The sequence below is a fragment of the Ranitomeya variabilis genome, chromosome 7 (genome assembly GCF_051348905.1).
Source record: "Ranitomeya variabilis isolate aRanVar5 chromosome 7, aRanVar5.hap1, whole genome shotgun sequence".
Lineage (NCBI taxonomy): Eukaryota > Metazoa > Chordata > Amphibia > Anura > Dendrobatidae > Ranitomeya > Ranitomeya variabilis.
The window spans coordinates 174,814,229-174,840,587 of NC_135238.1; the positions used below are offsets into that span (position 1 = coordinate 174,814,229).

A 26,359-nucleotide genomic window follows, 5' to 3' on the forward strand; every position below is an offset into this window, starting at 1 on the left:
AAAGAGATTGCGCTGTATCCCAGGCGGGTAACTGCGGCATCTTGCAGCAGACACCCGCGGGCAACACCTGCGATCGGGTCCCTAGCAACCACTTGCTGGCTTCTCTGGTTACAGGGAGTCATTGGGCAGCTACAGGCAGCAGTGCTACAATGTTAATTTAACATTGCTGTGCTGCTGAGGCCGCAGCTTCCTTGGCAACCCTTGTTGGCCAAGGAAGCTACGGTTCCGCGGCCGTGATTAACACGGCTGTTTTTGTACAGATCTGTTGCTCCGTGAATCACGGAGCAACGGATCCGTAAAAACGGCTGTGGATAACCACGGTCGTGTAAACCTGGCCTAAACATACCCTAATAATGTAGTACCACCAATCAGTATAAATGTGCAAATAGCAAGGTAGGACTGTAGTTAAATAAAATATAACTTTTAATTCACTCTATTAAAAAGAGCCTGACAGACTCATAAAACCGCATAACAAACAACGTACAAATACTAACAGATGCTCCCAGTGAGCTCTGAAAAAGCTCCAGCACGGTGACAAGCAATGACACCTATTCTCATGGAAACTAACACCATACAAAAGGTTTCTTTTCGTTTCCTCCACAACCTGTATATAATGAGCTTTGTAACAGATCAAACCAACGGAGCCATTAATGATTTCTACTGAAATATTGGAACAATCTCACCCAAGATATAGGTTGCTTCACAGCGTTTCGTGGTATGGATGTCCGTGCAAATGAGGCGGCGCTCTGCGTGCCCGTTTAAAACCTCATTCCTATGGATTTCATCCCACCGATTGTTTCTTCCTCCCTCATCATGAATTCTCCCAACGCGTTTCTTGTGGCTCGATCATCAGGGGAGGAGCCACTTCAAAAAATCAGATGTGTGTCATCCGTCAGACACACATAGGAGGGATGACACACATCTGATTTTTTGAAGTGGCTTCTCCCCTGATGATCGAGCCACAAGAAACGCGTTGGGAGAATTCATGATGAGGGAGGAAGAAACAATCGGTGGGATGAAATCCATAGGAATGAGGTTTTAAACGGGCACGTAGAGCGCCGCCTCATATGCACAGACATCCATACCACAAAACGCTGTGAAGCAACCTATATCTTGGGTGAGATTGTTCCTATATTTCAGTAGCAATCATTAATGGCTCCGTTGGTTTGATCTGTTACAAAGCTCATTATATACAGGTTGTGGAGGAAACGAAAAGAAACCTTTTGTATGGTGTTAGTTTCCATGAGAATAGGTGTCATTGCTTGTCACCGTGGCCTAAACATACCCAAGATAATAACACTGATATACATCAAACAGAGTTGTTTAAAATAGAAAAGTATTTCTGGAGACAGTAAATCAAAGGCTGTGCAGGTAAGCTGTAATTTTACAGAACAAAAATTACATACTCATAAATGGATATTTTCCTCAATACTAACCCTCTGGATCAATGCTGATATCCTCAAAATTTTTGCCTTTAAATTCAGCCAGTCTTCCTTTTTCAAGAGCCAAGAGAAGTTTGCTGATCTTGGCAAGCTGTAAGGTTCCTTCTGGGAGGCGGTAATATTGTCTGTGCACCTTAATGTCGTGGCCAAGAAAGTCTGCTAATTGATCTAACTCTGTGTCGTTTAAGTTCAGAACTTTTGTTAGAGTAGCAACGTGCTTTCGTAGCTTGGTGGAAGTCAGTGTTTCAGGATTTTTAGCTCCACATTCTTTAGCAAAAAAGCGTATACAATCACATCCTCTGAAATGTGACAAAGCCTCTGGTCTGGCAAACATGTGCACATTTTCAGACAGCACTCCACAAACTGTACGCTTCTCTACAAGAAGTGTCATTGCGTTTTGCACTGCTGGTGTTAAAAGTATTGGAACTTTTCTACCTCGTTTACCTCTGATTTCAATTCTTGTGAAATGTTGGCAGAGCTTTTTTTCTAAGTCAGAAAGTGCTAAAGCAACATCATCATGCAGATGTGAAGTATCTCTTGAAGTAAAGCTACTTAAGAACATCTTAGAAACTTCACCCTCTCGTCTTCGATTGAATAAGATTAGCTGTGCAAGTATAACTTTTGCAAGTAATGTCCATTTTTTAACTGAGGGAGCAGTTGACAAAAGGTTATAGTACTCCTGCAGTTTTTCGTCAAGATACAAGTGCATTTTTTTCACATCTTCAGTGAAAGGTAAAAGCTGAGGAGTGTTCCATTTTGTTTCTTTTAGAGATTTTAAGGCAGCTGATGAGATTAGCTCATTCCATCTTGTTTCATACAACTTTCGGAAGTTACGTGCATTCTCCACTCTGTCTTGGCATCCCTCCACCATTGCTTGGCATTCCAGAATACTGGAAATTTTCACCAAGCTATGGCCAAGCTTCAGTGCCAGTGATGGAATTTTAAATGTATTAGTTTCTTCGTCATAGCCAGCAAGAACTCTCACAGAGTTTATGGCATGCATAAAGTTTGATGGGACAATAAAGTCTACAAGTTTGAAAAGAGGAGAACATTTTCTGGCCTCTAGTACTAACCTTCCAACTTCTCTAAGTTTTTGACGGATGTATTCGTGTTTATCAACTTCCGATCCGATTCTGTTATAGAGATGCTGACCCATCTGTACAATGGATCCATCACTTTTAATTGTGGATGAAATTTCATCTGGTCTCATATAGCTTAGAAGCTTCCAAAAACCACTGCTAATTCCAGGTGGCATGGGCTCCATAAAGGCACAGAGAGATTGCACTTTTTTTCTCCCAGGGCTTGATGATGTACTTGTTTGGTTTAGTTTACATTTTTTCATGTGTCTCCAGAGATATTTTTTGACAAATAAGCCTTGGCAATGAATGCAGTGCATGAAATCTTTGGGAGAAGTTTCTTTTGTGGGCTGTTTAAATGTAACAAGAACTCCACTTCCAGTTCTAATTACATTAGAATTGTGAGCAAAGTTGCCCCGATGTCGAAGATGTTCTAAAGACCTTCGCCTTTCTTTTGAGCCCTTTGCAAACTTTAATGCACCCGCGACTTCAGGTTCACTTTTATGAACATGTTCGAGATGTCTTGCAATTTTCATGAATGGTTTCTCGCAGTAAAAACAATACTGTTTTTTATTATACATCCTTACACCACTTTCCCTTTGGGAAAGTACCTGAACTGACACAGAGTCAGATATTTCTTTTTCCATGTTCAAAACACTGGTGCTATCAGATAGTAAATCAGTGTGTGGAGAAGTGTTGGTCTTTGTATTCTTTTGATGGCTCTGTAATGGCACCTCTTCTTGGATGGTGCTTGTTTCTGAACTGCTCTCCTCAGAAAAGTGTGGTAAATATTCTTCTTCGCTGTTTTCTAGGCTAAAATCAGAGCTGTCTTCAATGTCAGAGATAGTGTTCATATTTTGCTGGAATGAAAATCAAACACATTGATACATTTAATGGCATCCTTTCACTTGTTTTAATGGTTAAACATGTAGAAAGATAGCTGAAACATGATCTTGAATTTACCTCAATCTTTGGTGAGGTGGCTTGCTCTGTATGGAGACATGGTGCAGTTTCGGGGCTACTGTAGCAGGACACCTCTAGATCCTTCTGATTTTCATTTGTAACAATGGGTTTGTCAGCCACCTACATAGTTTAAACATAGGAACAGTACCAAATTAACAACCAAATTTGTTTTTATTTATACCTGAATTGCAGCAGGTGCTGATATGACTCTTAAGCTGTGGTTCTCCTATTGCAGTATATGGGAGAGACATGGCTTCAGAGTCAAAATATGGGCACCCTTGGGACTTCGGTGGGTGCTTCTGCAGAAGCCAGGGAGAGGGGGAGCTGTCAAAACTTGCTTCCGGACTTAATGTGAGGTGGACAATGCCTCTCATAACCTGCAGATGGAGCAAATATTTTCTTGTGTCCCATCATGCCACGAGGCCCGATTTTCTGCGCCTACATAGTAAGACAGGACACAAACCTGTAAATAAATCATGGCAAATTTACTTTAGCCGCGGGCAGTCCTGCATATACAATAGAACACGGACGGCTGAATAGAAGCGGCCGCGTTCCATTAAAATCGTGGCCACGTTCTATTTATATTCGCCGCTGCAAATACATTAGACATTCGCGTCTAGCTCAATAGAACCGGCCATGTCCTATTTACAATCGCTGTGCAGTGAACAATAGCAGCTGTACAGCAAATGTAAATGCCTTTTGTGGCATGGCGCACCCGCGCTTCTCACTGGTGCGCCATGCCACACAAGATTTCTTTTTCTCCATCTGTAAGTTATTGTGTATATTCCACCTGACAGGTTTCCTTTTAAATGAGTTTTTGAGTTTTGCATGTTAATTCAATATCGTCAGGATAGGCTTGAATCTGATCAGAGGGTGTAGAGCCACCATAGCAAGATCTACATTGTGAAAGGAGCCAGAAGCAGATAGCTCAATTTACTATGCAGTGGCCATGCCAGACTGCAGCAGCTCAGCTCCCATACTAGTGACTCTGAACTGAGCTAAAGTAACCTGGCAGATCCATTACACAGTGAACAAAGCCATCTGCTTCTGGTTCTGTCAGGGAGACATCGCTGAATAGCAGATTAGTGGGAGTGTCAGATGTCTGCACCCCACCAATCAGCATTTTCAACACTAAAGACAAATAGTGTGATTGGTGCATGACCTGAAATGTGTGTATGTCCCCACGAGCACCGTGACCTGAAAGGAAGAGGCAGGGTGCTTTGAATGTTGGTTATGAAGTCTGGATGTGGTGAATGTCCCCACTTGGTGCATGACCTGAAATGTGTGTTTGTCCCCACGAGCACCGTGACCTGAAAGGAAGAGGCAGGGTGCTTTGAATGTTGGAAATGAAGTCTGGATGTGGTGAATGTCCCCACTTGGTGCATGACCTGAAATGTGTGTGAGTATGTCCCCACGAGCACCGTGACCTGAAAGGAAGAGGCAGGGTGCTTTGAATGTTGGAAATGAAGTCTGGATGTGGTGAATGTCCCCACTTGGTGCATGACCTGAAATGTGTGTTTGTCCCCACGAGCACCGTGACCTGAAAGGAAGAGGCAGGGTGCTTTGAATGTTGGAAATGAAGTCTGGATGTGGTGAATGTCCCCACTTGGTGCATGACCTGAAATGTGTGTGAGTATGTCCCCACGAGCACCGTGACCTGAAAGGAAGAGGCAGGGTGCTTTGAATGTTGGTTATGAAGTCTGGATGTGGTGAATGTCCCCACTTGGTGCATGACCTGAAATGTGTGTTTGTCCCCACGAGCACCGTGACCTGAAAGGAAGAGGCAGGGTGCTTTGAATGTTGGAAATTAAGTCTGAATGTGGTGAATGTCCCCACTTGGTGCATGACCTGAAATGTGTGTGAGTATGTCCCCACGAGCACCGTGACCTGAAAGGAAGAGGCAGGGTGCTTTGAATGTTGGTTATGAAGTCTGGATGTGGTGAATGTCCCCACTTGGTGCATGACCTGAAATGTGTGTGAGTATGTCCCCACGAGCACCGTGACCTGAAAGGAAGAGGCAGGGTGCTTTGAATGTTGGTTATGAAGTCTGGATGTGGTGAATGTCCCCACTTGGTGCATGACCTGAAATGTGTGTTTGTCCCCACGAGCACCGTGACCTGAAAGGAAGAGGCAGGGTGCTTTGAATGTTGGAAATGAAGTCTGGATGTGGTGAATGTCCCCACTTGGTGCATGACCTGAAATGTGTGTTTGTCCCCACGAGCACCGTGACCTGAAAGGAAGAGGCAGGGTGCTTTGAATGTTGGTTATGAAGTCTGGATGTGGTGAATGTCCCCACTTGGTGCATGACCTGAAATGTGTGTTTGTCCCCACGAGCACCGTGACCTGAAAGGAAGAGGCAGGGTGCTTTGAATGTTGGTTATGAAGTCTGGATGTGGTGAATGTCCCCACTTGGTGCATGACCTGAAATGTGTGTGAGTATGTCCCCACGAGCACCGTGACCTGAAAGGAAGAGGCAGGGTGCTTTGAATGTTGGTTATGAAGTCTGGATGTGGTGAATGTCCCCACTTGGTGCATGACCTGAAATGTGTGTTTGTCCCCACGAGCACCGTGACCTGAAAGGAAGAGGCAGGGTGCTTTGAATGTTGGAAATGAAGTCTGGATGTGGTGAATGTCCCCACTTGGTGCATGACCTGAAATGTGTGTGAGTATGTCCCCACGAGCACCGTGACCTGAAAGGAAGAGGCACGGTGCTTTGAATGTTGGAAATGAAGTCTGGATGTGGTGAATGTCCCCACTTGGTGCATGACCTGAAATGTGTGTTTGTCCCCACGAGCACCGTGACCTGAAAGGAAGAGGCAGGGTGCTTTGAATGTTGGTTATGAAGTCTGGATGTGGTGAATGTCCCCACTTGGTGCATGACCTGAAATGTGTGTGAGTATGTCCCCACGAGCACCGTGACCTGAAAGGAAGAGGCAGGGTGCTTTGAATGTTGGTTATGAAGTCTGGATGTGGTGAATGTCCCCACTTGGTGCATGACCTGAAATGTGTGTTTGTCCCCACGAGCACCGTGACCTGAAAGGAAGAGGCAGGGTGCTTTGAATGTTGGTTATGAAGTCTGGATGTGGTGAATGTCCCCACTTGGTGCATGACCTGAAATGTGTGTTTGTCCCCATGAGCACCGTGACCTGAAAGGAAGAGGCAGGGTGCTTTGAATGTTGGAAATGAAGTCTGGATGTGGTGAATGTCCCCACTTGGTGCATGACCTGAAATGTGTGTGAGTATGTCCCCACGAGCACCGTGACCTGAAAGGAAGAGGCAGGGTGCTTTGAATGTTGGAAATGAAGTCTGGATGTGGTGAATGTCCCCACTTGGTGCATGACCTGAAATGTGTGTTTGTCCCCACGAGCACCGTGACCTGAAAGGAAGAGGCAGGGTGCTTTGAATGTTGGAAATGAAGTCTGGATGTGGTGAATGTCCCCACTTGATCCATGACCTGAAATGTGTGTGAGTATGTCCCCACGAGCACCGTGACCTGAAAGGAAGAGGCAGGGTGCTTTGAATGTTGGTTATGAAGTCTGGATGTGGTGAATGTCCCCACTTGGTGCATGACCTGAAATGTGTGTGAGTATGTCCCCACGAGCACCGTGACCTGAAAGGAAGAGGCAGGGTGCTTTGAATGTTGGAAATGAAGTCTGGATGTGGTGAATGTCCCCACTTGGTGCATGACCTGAAATGTGTGTTTGTCCCCACGAGCACCGTGACCTGAAAGGAAGAGGCAGGGTGCTTTGAATGTTGGAAATGAAGTCTGGATGTGGTGAATGTCCCCACTTGATCCATGACCTGAAATGTGTGTGAGTATGTCCCCACGAGCACCGTGACCTGAAAGGAAGAGGCAGGGTGCTTTGAATGTTGGTTATGAAGTCTGGATGTGGTGAATGTCCCCACTTGGTGCATGACCTTGTTGTGGAAATATCTATGAATTCACTAGATAGATAAGTTCTATAGTTCTAAAGTATTGTTCAATGTGTAGTCAAGTCTCTTATTAGATGTCTAGAAGACTGTGACCTTTAACTCTGCTTTCTCTAAACACAAAGTGTTCAGCACATTCTGTAATGTCCTAAGTAGTCTATCTATATTGCCTATGTGGCTATCCTTGGACATTAAGACCCAGGATAAGTTGAAGTATAAACACTTATTAGTATACTTGTTAACCAGTTTTCTGTCTAACCATATTATTTTCTTAGTAATTTCTTTGTCCAATACTGCCTCCAAAGGTAGGATGCTGCATTGGTACTGTGTACTCATAACTAAACTGAAATTCGTTGAAATGGAGCCCACATGACGAATATAACCCATGTTTATATATACTAACCAATTATCTTCTGTAAATTAACAGATGTTTTGTTACCTCACCATGTGATATAATTGGAGGTATTTAACCTCGTCCATTGTAATTATACAATACAACCTTTTCCAAAACTCTACGACATTGTGTGGCATAGATTTATTGGGCTCGCAAGCAAAGGGTAAAGGTAATTGCGGACACGAGTTATCCAAGCATGGAGATATACCTTTAAAGCATAGGTGTATATCTCCCATTATTTCCTTATCAACCTCAAATGTATACATCATACTTTACAGCTGTTTATACATTTCTCCTGCTACCCTGTGCTCATTACATTTTTGAAAACAAGGGCTCAAACACACAGGCATCTGTCTTCAGTTTTTTTAGACTTTTTTTGATATTGTCATTTAAACTGATGCTTTTAAAGAGCATTCAGCTTTTTCAGCTGCCCCTCTCATGTTAATAGGTGAGGAGAACAGGCTGCGCTTAAATGGCAAAGTGTGTGTGTGCTCCCATTGAAATCAATGGGACTGTAATACATGCCTTTTTTTGATAGTCAATTAAACGCCTCCGATACATGTGTGTTCAAACACTGAATAAATCTATTCATGCTTATTTTGGCCAAGAACTGATATGTGAACAGAGGTGAATAAGGTACTGCAAGACACTTCTGTGGAACAATAATGGCCATGTTGATATTGATCTCACCAGGCCCTTAATTCACTTGATAACTGTCATCAGTAGATAGACACCTTCCATACACTGTACATTAAATGGGTGTCTGGTCTTTGTAGTGATACATTTAGTAATTTGTAGTTTTAGACACCTAATGTCTTTAGATTGAATATTCTAACAAAGTAATATTATATATTATATTATATTATATTATACCTTTTCTCTCCAAGGGAAACTACTATCCCCATAATTGTATGTAATTTCTTCTCCAGGGTTGATGTCGCTAATGGCAAAAAGGCACAAATGTGGCTTTTTTTCAACCATAACTTTCTTCATTTTGCAATTTGGGTTTTTATATTCATCATTAACTAATCTTCCTAATGAGTCATTGTCTTGGGATGCATCAATGCTGATATAAAAGAAAAAAATGTACATGAATCTTGACATGTAGAAATAACTGGTTGATTATAATATAACCAAGATAATACAAATGTATTTAAAGGGAGTCTGTCACTAGTTTTTTAGCGTGGAGTTTTACTAAAAGATAGGTAAGCCATGGAACAGTGGGCAGAGTGCAGAGGAAGGCAACATCTTATTTAATCTAAGCTATAAAATGGTATATGAAAATGAGCATGGCAGGAGTTCTCATGGTAATGAAGGGCATTATGCAGCCCTTCAGCACTGTGAAACTCCAGTAAGGGATGGGAATAGCCCCCCTCATAACAATGGGGACTAATCCTGCTTGTGGAGCTCATTTGCATATAAATTGAGATGAGCAAGCACCAAAGTGCTCAGAAGAGGGGAAGGTGTCCGGATAATACTACTAACAGGGAACAGCCTGCCTCAAGGTATCCCTGCCCTCTGGCGTACAGGCCAAAGTGCCGGATGGAAGGCAAACCCAAGGATACACTCCATGGAGACACGGTGGGCGGGGACAGCCTGGGAACACTCCTACAGTGTCACTGCAGAAGGCTTTACCGGCTGTCCCTTCCCACATTGACGCACATGGAGTTTCCATGTGTTCCCACCCACCAGCACGTCAAAGTGGGTGGGAAGAACAGGGACTTTGAATTTAGTAGTCCCTGCTCACATTTGTGAGGCGCTGGTGGGTGGGAACAAGTGTGTCATCAGGGGGTTGGAGCCTGCCCCCGACGCGTCATATGACGCAAAAAGACGCTGCACACAGCCCGACCCGGAAGCACTCCAGGCCGGGCAGTGTCAGGAAAGTGACACCACAGCGCCGCCGACCGGAGGACGGACCCATGGACTGCTGGCAGCGTCTGCAGGAGCAGGGGAGTATAATTTCTTTTTTTGCCCTGACAGAACTCCTTTAAATCTCTATAATTAAATAACATAAGTTGGTTTCTTCTGTCTGACCACCGTGCCTACCAAACAGTGAGAGAACTCCACACTGAAAAACTGGTAACAAAATTCCCTTGTTACAGTCATCTTAACATAAGAAATGACACTGGTTGACATCTATTAAAGGAATTTGTCACCAGTTTGATGCTAGCTAAACTGCCAACGGCAATGGAAAGGGAAAGTATACATCTCTGCTTTTAATTTAGACATTTTGCTGCCTTTGTTGTGCTGGTAAAGTCAGAGAGGCTAAATCTTCACTGTAATGAGAGATTTCTGGGTATATCAATATGTTTAAAAGCCCTAAATCTACCTGCTATAGCTATTAAATAGCAAACTAAAGGTACCTTCACACGAAACGACTTTGTAACGATATCGCTAGCGATCCATGGCGTTGCAGCGTCCTCGCTAGCGATATCGTTTAGTTTGACACGCAGCAGCGATCAGGATCCTGCTGTGATGTCGCTGGTCGCTGAATAAAGTTCAGAACTTTATTTGGTCGTCCGATCGCCGTGAATCGTTGTGTTTGACAGCAAAAGCAACGATACCAGCGATATTTTACACTGGTAACCAGGGTAAACATCGGGTTACTAAGCGCAGGGCCGTGCTTAGTAACCCGATGTTTACCCTGGTTACCAGTGTAAAATGTAAAAAAAACAAACAGTACATACTCACCTGCGCGTCCCCTGCTGTCTGCTTCCCACACTGACTGAGCGCCGCAAAGTGAAAGCGAAAGCACAGCACAGCGGTGACGTCACGTCTGTGCAGGAAGCGGACGGCGGGGGACGTGCAGGTGAGTATGTGCTGCCCTGCGCTTAGCAACCCGATGTTTACCCTGGTTACCCGGGGACCTCGGCATCGTTGGTCGCTGGAGAGCGGTCTGTGTGACAGCACTCCAGCGATCAAACAGCGACGCTGCAGCGATCGGCATTGTTGTTGCTATCGCTGCAGCGTCGTTTCGTGTGAAGGTACCTTAACCCCTATTCATATTGCCCTCTTAAGGGCTAAAATACGTCCGAAAATATTTCAGATTTCGGGATCCGAAATTCGGACCCCATTGAAATGCATTGATTTCAATGGGGTAAATCACACGTCCGAATTTTTTTCGGATCGGCAGATCCGAAAAATAAATTTGGATGCATGTCCGAATTTTCATTTTCAGACTGAATTTCAGCCCCATTATAATAAATGGGAAAAAAAAATTCGGTCCGAAATTCGGTTGTACTTGTAAAGGGAACCGAATTTCAGGCCGAAATTTTTATTTATTTTTTTTTCATTTTCCCATTTAATTTACATCCGAATTTTGGATGTCCAAAAAAAATTTCAGATCCAAAATTGCGCAAATTCAGACCCGAATTTCGGATCCGAAATTTTTTTCGATAGGTGTCTTAGCCCTAAGGGTGCTTTTTTATGTTACCTGATGTTTCAAAAATGGTGCTGCCTCAGTAACTGACTGCAGTGGATTCACATGAACAGCAGAGACAGGACATAATCAGGACTGGCTATCAACTGGGGAAAGATGGATACCCTCTAAAATGCATTAAAAAAACTGATTACTTACCACCATATTTTTTCATTCCACTGAAATTCGTACACGAAGTTCTTAAAATTGGGGTCCTTTATGGACCTTTTCTGGCTCTCATCCAAATTGATGAGCTCGCCTCGATATTCTGCAACAAAACTCCCTTTTTCGATTTCAGTTTCAGCAAACACTCCTCTTCCTGTAGAAAATATTTATCATTACCTAAGACAGTCATTCTAATGCATGACAATATTAAGGCAATTTAGTTAACTTGTTTTAACTCACCTTTAAGGGGATTGATGTATTTCATGGTCAATCCAGGTTTGTCAGTGATGGCACTGACATAATGTATGGCGTCTTTTTCGGGCGTTATCCTTCGCCTTTTCATTGTGAAAATCCAGTTGCCTATATCAAAGCAAATTCTACTACTTGTAAAGTATGCAGAAAATGAAATGTAGAACATATAACATGAACTGCTTAGGAACGCATCATAGGTTGGTACTTAAAAGGATATTGTCATGTTCTAGTCATAATGCAAGCCGGATATTTTTCATGTTACCCTGTAATCGCCGGCCTGTTCTAATGCTCACAAGCCAAGATAGAGGCTCAGCTGCTTAGGCTCCCCTCTGCCTTCTGTCTGGGTGCCCTGAGTTATGTCCTGTAAACTGTCACACATGTGCAGTAGGGGAATATCCCTGCTGAGATGCCAGTGCTAGAGCACTCATTTGCTGTGGAGTTGAACCCTATGTGAGCAGTTCTTACCTTCAATGAGCAGAAGTCTCTTTTTTCAGATTTCAATATCTCTGTGGGTATCTGGCAGAAATATGGAATACTCTGAGTCTTTACTGCTAAGACTCTGCACACCACTCCCACTAAGTCACATGACCAAGACTGTATCTGTGTCCCTACAACACACTTTAGACAAATGTGTGTGTGAGCCTGTATTGTGGGGTATATATAATATATTATAGAGCTGGGAAGGATCGTTCTAAGCAGTGAGGGGTTACAGTATTTGTAGGAAAATACCCAGTAGAAGCATCAAACACTGCACCAATACCTCCCATCAGTATCCCACCACAGTGCCATGTAACCCATGCCCTACACTCCCAGCTACACCAATACTATACAGGCACAAACTAGTATATCTGACTAAAAGCCCCCAAAATATGAAGAACGGCCTAGAGTTGAGTGTGGATATAAAATCTATGTGAGCAGAGCTAGAATAGAAATCACTGATCGCATTGAAGTCATTCTGACCATAAATCACCATGATATCAAGGTGAGGAGTTGTGTGTTACTGCTGGGAGGAAAGGGTTAACAGTGGAATATTAAGGTGCATTTCTGTGTGCAGTGTTACTAGTCAATGTAACAATTCAGTATGAGCTGCTCTTGGTGCCGGGGGAGGGAGATGCTCTCCTGAGCAAGATAGATGGGGAATGAACATGATATCTATATAGTGTAAGGGATATATATTCCACATACTCCGCTTTCGAGCGGCCGCAATTGCGGCCCACTTTTGCAAACTCGGGGGTCGCAAGAACGGAACGCAAATGCGGCCACAAAAACAGCGGCAGTGTGAATGAAGCGCAAATAGTAAATTTGATAAGTCATTTAAGGGTACGTTCAGATGTGGATTTTTCACAAGGTTTTGCACGGAAATACCGCTGCGGCCACGCCCTCCATTATACCCTGTGTGAACTGCAAAAAGCAGTTCACACAGGACAGAAAAATTGCTGCTGCGGAAAGCAGGCCGCAGTGCGGCAATTTTCAACCGCATCTTGTCAATTTGCCGCTCGGATTTCTTGCGGAATACAAACAGAAATTGCTTATAGGTTAGAATTGAACCGCAGTCAGACCGCTCTTGCAACATCTTAGCAGCGTATTTTTTGGCACTTTTGCCACACATAAGAGCGCCAAAAAAGCACCTCAAAACCTGCAGAAAAGATGGAATTAATTTTGCCAATTGCAATAAAAAGCATGAAGTCTGTGACAGAATTACCTAACAGATGAGAATTATGGCTCGTCCACACATGTCGGATTTGTGGCGGATGATCCGTAGCCACCAGCAAAACCAGTACTGATGTCATTGGTCGGATTATTTTCGTCCGGAAATTGATCTGGACTGCCGTTATTCTCAACCGCATCATGTCAATTTGACGGACAGGATCCGTCTGATAATTTGACATGCTAAAATGGCAGAAACCGTGGCTAAATATCAGCTGCGGCTTCTTGCGGGAATTAGCGGTGGTAAGGAACTACCGCCGCTATTCCACCCTATTACTGCCATATATACGCCGACCAATTGGTATATATACTCAGGAATACCGACGCATTTAGCGGCCAAAGTCTGTACGGAATCTGTACAGAATCCATACGGATTCCAGACGCCATACACCCGCAGCGTGTGGACGTACCCTTAGACTTAACTCAGATTTAGGGTCCGCTTAAGAGGTCCCCTTATCCTTTATATATTACACATATATCATGTTTATTCACCAACTATTTAATCGCTTAGGAAAGTTACTGGAAAGCTGGGTATGTGGGATATATCCATTACACTGTATACTGTACATTTATCATATCATGTTCATTCCCCATCTCTCTTGCTCAGTACAGTTACTGGAAAGCTGGGTATATGGGATATTTCCATTACACTGTATACTGTACATTTGTCATGTTCATTCCCCATCTCTCTTGCTCAGTACAGTTACTGGAAAGCTGGGTATGTGGGATATATCTATTACACTGTATACTGTACATTTATCATGTTCATTCCCCATTTCTCTTGCATAGGAAAGTTACTAGATAGCTGGGTATGTGGGATATATCCATTACACTGTATACTGTACATTTATCATGTTCATTCCCCATCTCTCTTGCATAGGAAAGTTACTGGAAAGCTGGGTATATGGGATATATCCATTACACTGTATACTGTACATTTGTCATGTTCATTCCCCATTTCTCTTGCATAGGAAAGTTACTGGAAAGCTGGGTATGTGGGATATATCCATTACACTGTATACTGTACATTTATCATGTTCATTCCCCATTTCTCTTGCATAGGAAAGTTACTGGAAAGCTGGGTATGTGGGATATATCCATTACACTGTATACTGTACATATATCATGTTTATTCCCCATCTATCTTGCATAGGAAAGTTACTAGATAGCTGGGTATGTGGGATATATCCATTACACTGTATACTGTACATTTATCATGTTCATTCCCCATCTCTCTTGCATAGGAAAGTTACTGGAAAGCTGGGTATATGGGATATATCCATTACACTGTATACTGTACATTTGTCATGTTCATTCCCCATTTCTCTTGCATAGGAAAGTTACTAGATAGCTGGGTATGTGGGATATATCCATTACACTGTATACTGTACATATATCATGTTTATTCCCCATCTCTCTTGCATAGGAAAGTTACTAGATAGCTGGGTATGTGGGATATATCCATTACACTGTATACTGTACATTTATCATGTTCATTCCCCATCTCTCTTGCATAGGAAAGTTACTGGAAAGCTGGGTATATGGGATATATCCATTACACTGTATACTGTACATTTGTCATGTTCATTCCCCATTTCTCTTGCATAGGAAAGTTACTGGAAAGCTGGGTATGTGGGATATATCCATTACACTGTATACTGTACATTTATCATGTTCATTCCCCATTTCTCTTGCATAGGAAAGTTACTGGAAAGCTGGGTATGTGGGATATATCCATTACACTGTATACTGTACATATATCATGTTTATTCCCCATCTATCTTGCATAGGAAAGTTACTAGATAGCTGGGTATGTGGGATATATCCATTACACTGTATACTGTACATTTATCATGTTCATTCCCCATCTCTCTTGCATAGGAAAGTTACTGGAAAGCTGGGTATATGGGATATATCCATTACACTGTATACTGTACATTTGTCATGTTCATTCCCCATTTCTCTTGCATAGGAAAGTTACTAGATAGCTGGGTATGTGGGATATATCCATTACACTGTATACTGTACATTTGTCATGTTCATTCCCCATTTCTCTTGCATAGGAAAGTTACTGGAAAGCTGGGTATATGGGATATATCCATTACACTGTATACTGTACATTTGTCATGTTCATTCTCCATTTCTCTTGCATAGGAAAGTTACTAGATAGCTGGGTATGTGGGATATATCCATTACACTGTATACTGTACATTTATCATGTTCATTCCCCATTTCTCTTGCATAGGAAAGTTACTGGAAAGCTGGGTATGTGGGATATATCCATTACACTGTATACTGTACATATATCATGTTTATTCCCCATCTCTCTTGCATAGGAAAGTTACTAGATAGCTGGGTATGTGGGATATATCCATTACACTGTATACTGTACATTTATCATGTTCATTCCCCATCTCTCTTGCATAGGAAAGTTACTGGAAAGCTGGGTATATGGGATATATCCATTACACTGTATACTGTACATTTGTCATGTTCATTCCCCATTTCTCTTGCATAGGAAAGTTACTAGATAGCTGGGTATGTGGGATATATCCATTACACTGTATACTGTACATTTGTCATGTTCATTCCCCATTTCTCTTGCATAGGAAAGTTACTAGATAGCTGGGTATGTGGGATATATCCATTACACTGTATACTGTACATTTGTCATGTTCATTCCCCATTTCTCTTGCATAGGAAAGTTACTAGATAGCTGGGTATGTGGGATATATCCATTACACTGTATACTGTACATTTATCATGTTCATTCCCCATCTCTCTTGCTCAGTACAGTTACTGGAAAGCTGGGTATGTGGGATATAACCATTACACTGTATACTGTACATTTATCATGTTTATTCCCCATCTCTCTTGCATAGGAAAGTTACTAGATAGCTGGGTATGTGGGATATATCCATTACACTGTATACTGTACATTTATCATGTTCATTCCCCATCTCTCTTGCATAGGAAAGTTACTGGAAAGCTGGGTATATGGGATATATCCATTACACTGTATACTGTACATTTGTCATGTTCATTCCCCATTTCTCTTGCATAGGAAAGTTACTAGATAGCTGGGTATGTGGGATATATCCATTACACTGTATACTGTACATTTGTCATGTTCATTCCCCATTTCTCTTGCATAGGAAAGTTACTGGAAAGCTGGGTATATGGGATATATCCATTACACTGTATACTGTACATTTGTCATGTTCATTCCCCATTTCTCTTGCATAGGAAAGTTACTAGATAGCTGGGTATGTGGGATATATCCATTACACTGTATACTGTACATTTATCATGTTCATTCCCCATCTCTCTTGCTCAGTACAGTTACTGGAAAGCTGGGTATGTGGGATATAACCATTACACTGTATACTGTACATTTATCATGTTTATTCCCCATCTCTCTTGCATAGGAAAGTTACTAGATAGCTGGGTATGTGGGATATATCTATTACACTGTATACTGTACATATATCATGTTCATTCCCCATTTCTCTTGCTCAGGAAAGTTACTGGAAAGCTGGGTATGTGGGATATATCCATTACACTGTATACTGTACATTTATCATGTTTATTCCCCATCTCTCTTGCTCAGTACAGTTACTGGAAAGCTGGGTATGTGGGATATCTATTCCTCATCATCCACATTACGAACCTTGTGTACACTTATATACATAATCCACATTATGCAACCCTATGTGCAGTCACCTCAAACATATAAAGAGCAACATACAGCATAAAATAGAGAGTTGTTTGCTGTGGAGTTGAACCCTATGTGAGCAGTTCTTACCTTCAATGAGCAGAAGTCTCTTTTTTCAGATTTCAATATCTCTGTGGGTATCTGGCAGAAATATGGAATACTCTTTACTGCTAAGACTCTGCACACCACTCCCACTAAGTCACATGACCAAGACTGTATCTGTGTCCCTACAACACACTTTAAACAAATTTGTGTGAGCCTGCAGTACCTCGGTTTGCCAGATGACTAAGACTGTATCTGTGTCCCTACAACACACTTTAAAGGGCCACTCTCACCCCCCCCAGCCGTTATAAACTAAAAGAGCCACCTTGTGCAGCAGTAATGCTGCAGTCTAACAAGGTGGCTCTTTTAGTTTTTGATTCATTTATTACCTCAATAAAGCGTTTTAAAAATTGGCCACAAATACCAGATATTGTACCTGGAGGTGGTCCGAATCGTCCTCTATGAATCCCCCAACTGCCGTCACTCTTCTCTTCAGGGGCGATGGTCGCCGCCCCCTTAGTGCTGTTGCTTCTTAAATCCGGCGCCTGCGCTGTGCGTTTGTAATGTGGCAGCTGCAAATAACAATGCCGGAAGGCGGGGGAGCAGGGAGAGCGTCCGAGATGGGGGAGCACCTGAACAGCGCAGTGCGCATGCCCAGGAATGCCAGCCCCGCACTGTGCATAATGAATAACACAGTGCGGGGCGGGGATTCAGTAACAGGGCGGCCGCACTGCCCGCACAGGTGCAGTCAGGCACCCTGCGTCTGAGCTATGAAGGACAATGAAGACTGCGCCTGCCCCAGGCAGGCACGCACGGCGCAGGCGCCGGATTTAAGAAGAAACACCGCGAAGGGGGCGGCGACCATCGCCCCTGAAGAGAAGAGTGACGGCAGTTGGGAGATTCATAGAGGACGCTTCGGACCGCCTCCCGGTACAATATCTGGTATTTGTGGCCAATTTTTAAAACGCTTTAATGAGGTAATAAATGAATCAAAGTCTAAAAGAGCCACCTTGTTAGACTGCAGCATTACTGCTGCACAAGGTGGCTCTTTTAGTTTATAACAGCTGGAGGGGGTAACAGTGGCCCTTTAAACAAATTTGTGTGAGCCTGCAGTACCTCGGTTTGCCAGATGACTAAGACTGTATCTGTGTCCCTACAACACACTTTAAACAAATTTGTGTGTGAGCCTGCAGTACCTCGGTTTGCCAGAGGTGGAATCTTGAGGCTTTTCTGAAGTGTGTATCAGCTTGCAGTACCACAAAGGCACCAGAGAGGGAGTTTACACATATTGAGCACACACACTCATACACACTGTCTCTTATATATGTGTATAAAGAGGACACTTGAGATTTTGATGCTAGGTGTATAAACAAGGTCTTCTCTACTGATTAGCATTGGCAGCTTCGTGGGGACCTGATTTTTGGTCCCCACGAAGACAGAGGTCCCCACACTGTTGGTGTGTATTCAGGTCCATGTCCCCACAAGTATAGCAAAACAAGTACACACACACACACACACACACACACACACACACACACACAATAAGCCCTAGAAAATATTCTCTACACTCATTTCAACCTTAATCCTCTGTGCTGTCCATTTCGGGAGGATTTGATTGGCTTTTTTTGTCTGTTTTTTGTTGGTTGGGGGGTCGTGGGAAAGCGCATTTCTTTTTAAATAGATTTTGATGGGATCTGCTCATAGCACAGAGCTGCCAGTGACAGATTCCCTTTAAGCTATCTAACGTCCTTTCATTATGGACAAATGGAGTATCACGTGATATTACCATATGTGAAGTTACCTCACCTGCGACTATCCCCATCATTGTCTGCTCTATCCGTGAGCCAGAAGCCCAGCGTAAGTCTATAGGACCTCATTCTGATGCTCCATAGACTAACATTGTAAAAGCCACTTCCGGGTCATGCAGAGCACAGTGTGACCTGCAGAGCAGTGACGTCACTGAGAAGAGGAGCAGAACGGTGCAGGACACCGGAGAGAACAGCAGTAGGGGAGTATATTATTAATACTCTCCCTACACTACACGCACATATACACACATTTCATAAAAAATATATAGATTGGAATGCTTGTATAAATAACCTTATAAACCAGGGCAGTCATCATGATTGTCCATACATATTGCTGCTGGGGACAAGAATGGATATTTATCTCTGAGACCAATGCTAAACCAAGTAATGTGCTGCAGGATTCCCGTATTGCTGAGCATACAGATATTATAGTCCGTGCACCCTCTTAGTTGTGTCCCGGGGGGCTTTTTATGCTTTTTACAGTATAATGACCTTGGTGTCTGTACCTATGTAATGAAGCATTTTTGCCATTGGCTTATTGTAATGCAGTGAGCAGGGTTGTAGTTCGTCGTTTACTGGAATATTGCTCTATGCCTCGGAAATGTTTGGCCGCCTTTTGACGGTTTTCATGCATAAGACATTTCAAAAATGGCAAAGTAAATGGACTTTGCAAAGGATTTTACTTGAGCCTGTAGGACGTTGATTTATTTATTGGCTACCCTTTCACAAAAGATCTGTGTGAATCAAGCTTTCTATGGTCTGCAGTCTTCGTATGTCACTTAATGTAGATTACGGTATGTTGGTTTATTTGTTGTAACCTGCTTAGAAGAAGAGGACACTTTTTGATATTGTGTAGAATAAAATGTCCTGGTTGTGTTTGCGATAATCAGGGTAACTGCATGATGTCACAATGGTATGTGATTCGGGACGGTCGAGAGCCAAATTTATCACCTATCCTACTTCTATGAAAGTAGATCTGTATAAGTTTAAAGTACAGCAGTGACGTGACGATCTCGTAACATTGTTGCTGCTATCTAAATGAACACCACGGATATAACACCTTTAAGGGAATATGTCAGCAGGTTTTTGCTATGGTATTTGAAAGCAATGTGATGTAGGGGCAGAGAGCCTGATTCCAGTAATGGGTCCCTTACTGGTCTGCTTGGTGCAGTTTGGATAGAATCCCGGTTTTCCCTGCTTTAGATATAGAAGTGCTCAGAATGCTGATCTGATTTGCAGCCTCTTGTGTACACTGTGCATCATCCGCAAGCTGCAAATCCGTGGTGGGGTGAGGTTACATAAATTTGCCTCACTGGCTTGCACATGACACCTAGTCCTGCAGTGATAATCTCCTGCTGATAAAACACTGATTGTATTGAAACTGCAGCAAGCTGCTGAGAGAGTGACACATCCATGGAATCCGGGTCTCTGCTCCTACAGTGTGGTGTTCTCAGATTAAATTGCAAAACCTGTTGACAGATCCCTTTAAGGGATTTTGTCACCTTTCAAGATGTAAATTTAGCTAGTTAAATATTTATATTTGTTGTTGCTGTTAAATTCACTTTTAATCTATATGCAAATGAGGACGCTTCAGTGCACCCTGGCATGGCCAATGTCTGTGTGCATTGTTGCGCCCTCCAATCTGCATATCCCGCTCTGTCCCCGAGCTGGATTGACAGCGCTGACTTTATCACTACGATCGCTCCCTGCAGTCATATCCCTGTTTCTACGCATGTTGATTTACATGGGAGGAGCCCAGCAGCACTCGGTGTAAAGGCGGGCACGCTTTGATGTCTGTCGCCTGTTAATCTGGGGCCACAGCTCGCTATACTCGGAAGTGCAGAGAGGGGCCGGAGATCAGCGCACACTGATTGTGTGCATGCCCTGACCATGTGGGCGAGCTGCTTGGCCCATTCTGTGTCAGGACTGGGATTGGAGTTTAGGGAACGCTTCCTGTGAGAGCCAGCACGGTCTACCAATAGTAGGGACAGTGGTGGATATGCAAATCAGAGCGCGACACGGTGCACCAAACCATTGGCCACGACAAGGGTGCACTGAGGCACCCTCATTTGCATATGGATCAAAAGTGAATTTACCTACAACTACAAGAGTAAAATGCTTATTGCCGGTATTATTTTCATAGTGGCTTAGTGCTCTGTATTGATATTAAAAAAGCTGAATTTACATATTAGAGTAGACAGACTTCCGTTACTCCCTTAAGACAGAACCCAATTTTCAATTTTAGTTTTTTTCATTTGTTTCCTCTATCCCTGATGGCCATAACTTTTTTTAAATTATTATTTATTTGTTTTCCACCAAAGCGTTGAAAGACTTTTTTTTTTTTTTGCAAGATGAGGTATTTTGAATGGGAGAATTAAAGAAAATTCAAGTGCTAGATTGAAATGGTGGCGTGAATAATAATAATAAAAAAAATGCTACTCCAACATTGTTTTTTTGGGTTTTGTTTTTACAATTTTCATAGTGCATTACAAATTACCTGACCATTTGATTCCCCAGGTCAGTACAAAGCAATGGGTTTGTTCCACTATTTTCCAGGCCTATAACCAGGACTGTGGAGTCTGAGTCGGAGTTTGCATAAAATGGAGTGACTCCGACTCCTAAAATATATAATGAATTGTGTTCAGTTGTACAATGCTGGATGTGCTGTACATGTTTTCATAATAATTTGGGAAAATTAAAAAATTTGCTATAAATATCTGTTCTGTTCCTGATCTAAGGATCTCTGCTTTTAGCTGAGATGAATCTGTGCTGCACTTTATGTACATGCTCAGTAGTGACCAGTGCTGTGGAGTCGTAGTGGAGATGAATCTGTGCTGCACTTCATGTACATGCTCCATAGTGATCAGCGCTGTGGAGTCCTAGGTGAGATGAATCTGTGCTGCACTTCATGTACATGCTCCATAGTGATCAGTGCTGTGGAGTCCTAGGTGAGATGAATCTGTGCTGCACTTCATGTACATGCTCAGTAGTGACCAGTGCTGTGGAGTCGTAGTTCAGAGGAATCTGTGCTGCACTTTCTGTACATGCTCAGTAGTGACCAGTGCTGTGGAGCCGTAGGTGAGATGAATCTGTGCTGCACTTTCTGTACATGCTCAGTAGTGACCAGTGCTGTGGAGTCGTAGTTAAGATGAATCTGTGCTGCACTTTATGTACATGCTCAGTAGTGACCAGTGCTGTGGAGTCGTAGTTAAGATGAATCTGTGCTGCACTTTATGTACATGCTCAGTAGTGACCAGTGCTGTGGGGTCGTAGTGGAGATGAATCTGTGCTGCACTTTATGTACATGCTCAGTAGTGATCAGTGCTGTGGAGTCGGAGTCAGTCGATGGCTTGGCTTATAGACCCAACAGCCCTGCTTTTAACCATAACTTTATTTTTCCATCAAGTGAGCTGTTTTGGAACTTGTTTGCATAGCGAGGTGGTATTTTTATCTAGACCATTACGGAGTACATAGTAAGTTTTTTTTATAGCTTCTTATTGTTTGTTGTTTGTTTTCTGTTGCTACAGTGACCAAAAAACACAATTCTAGCATTTACAGTGTCTACCGATCAAGTTAATTTAATTTTATATTTTCATAGATCAGACTTTTACGGATGCAGCAATATAAATATATAATTTGTCAAATGTCTTTATTTTTAGCTGAGTGAATGGGGGTAGTGTGATTTTAATGGGTTTGATTATTGTGCTATAGCCTGCAATACTGTAACATTGCAATATATAGTAAAAATCATGGTCTCCTGCCAATGGCTGGTCTTCTCAGGAGATCAAATATGGCAACGACTGGGGCCTTCAGCAGACCCCTGACTGCAGTGGCAACCCATGGGCACCCTGCCCGCGATCATGTCAATGGGTGCCTGAACAAATGCCAGATTGTGATGCTTATGTTGCCTGTCAGTAACGGACAGTGCCATTTTAGGCATTAATGGCATCAATATGACACAGCCGGCATCTGCCCTGTGTGGCGCGGGTTCTACTTCTGAGCCTGCGCCACACCCCCTGATTAACCCCATGACACCTATATCTGTTATGGAACGTTAAGAGGTTAATGGATGAGCATGATATATTTTTTTAATTATTATATTTAACGTTTAATCCGCTTTTATTCACAGTCCAAGTATTTGCTGCATTGTTTGGGCCGGCCATAGATGTCCTGACCAGGACACAGCCGCCTTATATATGACTATGACACTGTAGGTTTTGGCTCAGAAGACCCGCGGCCGCTCCAGGCGTTGTAGTCCATACTTGGACCGTGAATGTCTGATGTGTGACACTGGCCTTAGACAGCGCAGACTCACTGAGGTCTTCCCTATGGATCACAAATTTGTTCAGTCGCAGCCATACTGTCTTCCCACCCCTGTACTTATCAATGTATGGAGACAATAGGAAGAGGAATACAATCGGTGTCCATTGTCTTGTTACCGAGACCACCTTGGTGCATGAGGAGATGAGTAAACCATGGGAAAGGATGATCTTTTTTGTACCTAGACCACCAGGACTGCAGTCAGTCGCCCCTCGCGTTCCTATTACACAAAGTGCTTTGTTACTCAAGGCTACTACCAGGGATGTGGGCAGTGAGCTCTTCACTAGCCTTGGCCACCAGGCACAGCCATTACACAATGGTTTACAGACGTGTATAAAGCCTTTTGTCTCCTACAAAGACATGATCTTGCTCTGCACCATTTAATATATGTGTCATCTGTGCATTATCCTTCATGTTGGTGTCACGATGACTGAAATTCACTCTCTGTACGAGATCGTACGTGTGTAATCACTGAGGAGGAGTTTTCTGTCCTGTAAAACGGAGACAATGGATCTTTCCATTCACTGCGGGCTCTTCACTGCTAGACAGCTATTCTGTTCCTCCATTCCCATCCTCTGGAGAATGAAGGCCGTACAATGGTGTGTGGAGGGATTGCAGATTGATGACCCTGGAGATGCGACTGCTGTAGGTGTCGGCATGAATCACCCTGTGCAGCAGAACATTGTACTTATCACAGCGCAGGTCTATCTCCATTCATCATGATGACATTTTCATCAAAGCAGGTGAATTTGTCTGCTTTTTTTGGATGAAGGGGCTGTAGGCTCAAGACAGCCTTCTCATGTACCTCACTGTTCAGGTCTTGTGCAGTTCCTCACATTGAGTCTACCATTTGCCCCACAACAGACCCTGTTTGGCGTCCTGACTCAGTTGGATGCTGTAAATTAGGATCTCCCAAGCAGTCTCCATATCAGTCTCCATAGATTACAGCCACAGTGTTAAGTCTTTGCATCTCCCCTCCTCTCTGCCATTAACCCAGTCTTACAGCTTATGTTATAAAATAGCCCTTCCCAAGGCTCATCTGGACATTTAGGCCACCTTCCTACCCTTACACCTCATAAGTGCTTATATCTGCTTTGGTTGCAGCATTCAATGGGTTAAACGGCTAGACTTAGCATTTTGTCCCCCTAATTCTTGCTTTTGCAGTTGAACTTGCAATGAGTACTGCCTCTGTGTGCAGAGAATGGCTCCATCCGACTGCCGCACTCCTAAAAACGTCATAGCGGGTCAGTAACCAGGTTCAAACCCGGCCAAGGACAACATCTGCAAGGAGGAGTCTGTATGTTCTCCACGTGTTTGCTTGGATTTCCTCCAGTTTCTTCCCACACTCCAAAGACCTCCCTATAGAGAAACTAGGTTGTGAGCCCCAATGGGGACAGTGACGATAATGTCTGTAAAGCGCTGTGGAATTGATGGTGCTATATAAGTTAGTAAAATTAAATAAATTATAAAAATCATTCCTGCAAACCTCTCTGAAAAATGAGACATAATTGGTTAAGTCAACTATTTCACTTTGAATTGCACTTCTGTTGTCCTTTACTGTTTATATTTAGAGTAACCGCCATCTTATTTTTTTTTTCTCCTCTACAAATCAGTAGCACACATGACTATAAGCAATATTGTAATATATCTCATGAGAGAACTCTGCAACTTTTTATACTGGACTGATTGGTCATTCTCAATTTATGGATTTATTCTGTACTCTGATCAGTAGGGGTCCAGCACCCTCATCGAACAAATGTGGCAAGCTCCACCGGCGGCCGCCAGATGTAAACACATTGACCAGAGCTGCATTCAATGTGTTGTAACGGTGACAAAGTACTGCAGTAAAGTTCCTATACCTTTTGAATAGGAGCTCTTCTACAGTACCTGGAAGTGACCACTACATTTTTAAAGATGCACTCCCACAAAAGTTTTTTTTTTTTTTTTTTAAAGCTAACCATGTGCCTGTATGTGTTTAATATACCTACTGCCTTCTCCAGCACCCAGCACTGTTCTGCTCCTCTTCTCAGTGACATCACCGCTCTTCAAACTATCCGGATCGCTCTATGCGTGAGCCTAAAGTATCTTTTACAGTGTAAGTTTATGGGGCCTTGTACTGATGCTACATAGACTCGCATTGGAATAAGTGCACACGTCGCTGAATTGCCGTGGAAATTTCCGCGGCAATTCTGCAACTCCTGCCGCGGGTATATCGCATGTGGAATTGGCATGCATATTCCTGCTAAAAACTAGCGTTTTGCCAGCATAATTAGCTTGCAGAATGCTAGCGTTTTCCAAGCGATCTGTAGCGTCGCTTGGAAAACTGATTGACAGGTTGGTCACACTTGTCAAACATAGTGTTTGACAAGTGTGACCAACTTTTTACTATTGATGCTGCCTATGCAGCATCAATAGTAAAAGATATAATGTTAAAAATAATTTAAAAAAAATGGTTATTCTCACCTTTCGAAGGCAGCCGATCTCCTCAGCGGCTTCCATTCCTATAGATGCTTTGTGTGCAGGACCTGCGATTACGTCACGGTCACGTGACCTCGACGTCATCGCAGGTCCTTCACACAAAGCATCTACAGGAGCGGTAGTGGCCGCGTGCGCCGCTGAGAGGCGGGAAGACTCCGGGGCCATCAGAAGGTGAGTATATCACTATTTTTTATTTTAATTCTTTTTTTTTTTTTTTTTAAACAATTATATGGTGCCCAGTCCGTGGAGGAGAGTCTCCTCTCCTCCACCCTGGGTACCAACTGCACATGATCTGCTTACTTCCCGCATGGTGTGCACAGCCCCGTGCGGGAAGTAAGTAGATCAATACATTCCTAGGTGTGCGGAATCCCCGCGATTCCGCAAATTTAATGAACATGCTGCGTTTTTTTCTGGAATGCAATTCCGCTCAAGAAAACAACGCAGCATGTGCACAAAAAATGCGGATTTCATTCTGTTAAATAGGATGCTTAATGTGAGCGGTTTTTTTGCGGTTTTATAGTGTTTTTATAGCGAAAAACCGCAAAAAAAACGCAAAAAATCTGCTACGTGTGCACGCAGCCTGAAAGCCACTTCTGGGTCTCGGAGACCGCAGTGTGAGCTCAGAGAGTCCTGCAGAGCGGTGACCTCA

The 26,359-nt window shown here is 43.1% G+C and overlaps 2 protein-coding genes across 8 annotated transcripts in view; one reads left to right on the forward strand and one right to left on the reverse strand.

The window, feature by feature from the left end:
• LOC143784261 (uncharacterized) overlaps positions 1 to 12,876 on the reverse strand; it is a 29,006-nt gene extending 16,130 nt beyond the window's left edge. The window contains exons 1-6 of one of the 2 annotated variants that reach the window (XM_077272290.1): positions 12,106 to 12,876; positions 11,629 to 11,748; positions 11,383 to 11,542; positions 8,679 to 8,871; positions 3,482 to 3,601; positions 1,437 to 3,378 (exon numbers count right to left, since the gene is read on the reverse strand). In XM_077272290.1, coding sequence (XP_077128405.1) covers positions 1,437 to 3,378; positions 3,482 to 3,601; positions 8,679 to 8,871; positions 11,383 to 11,542; positions 11,629 to 11,731 — 2,518 coding nt within the window. In that variant the 5' untranslated portion in view covers positions 11,732 to 11,748; positions 12,106 to 12,876. Of the gene's footprint in view, positions 1 to 1,436; positions 3,379 to 3,481; positions 3,602 to 8,678; positions 8,872 to 11,382; positions 11,543 to 11,628; positions 12,076 to 12,105 lie in introns of those variants that run through there. The other variant, XM_077272289.1, reaches the window with a different exon arrangement.
• UBE2F (ubiquitin conjugating enzyme E2 F (putative)) overlaps positions 1 to 26,359 on the forward strand; it is a 291,447-nt gene that overhangs the window by 155,206 nt on the left and 109,882 nt on the right. The window lies entirely within an intron of this gene.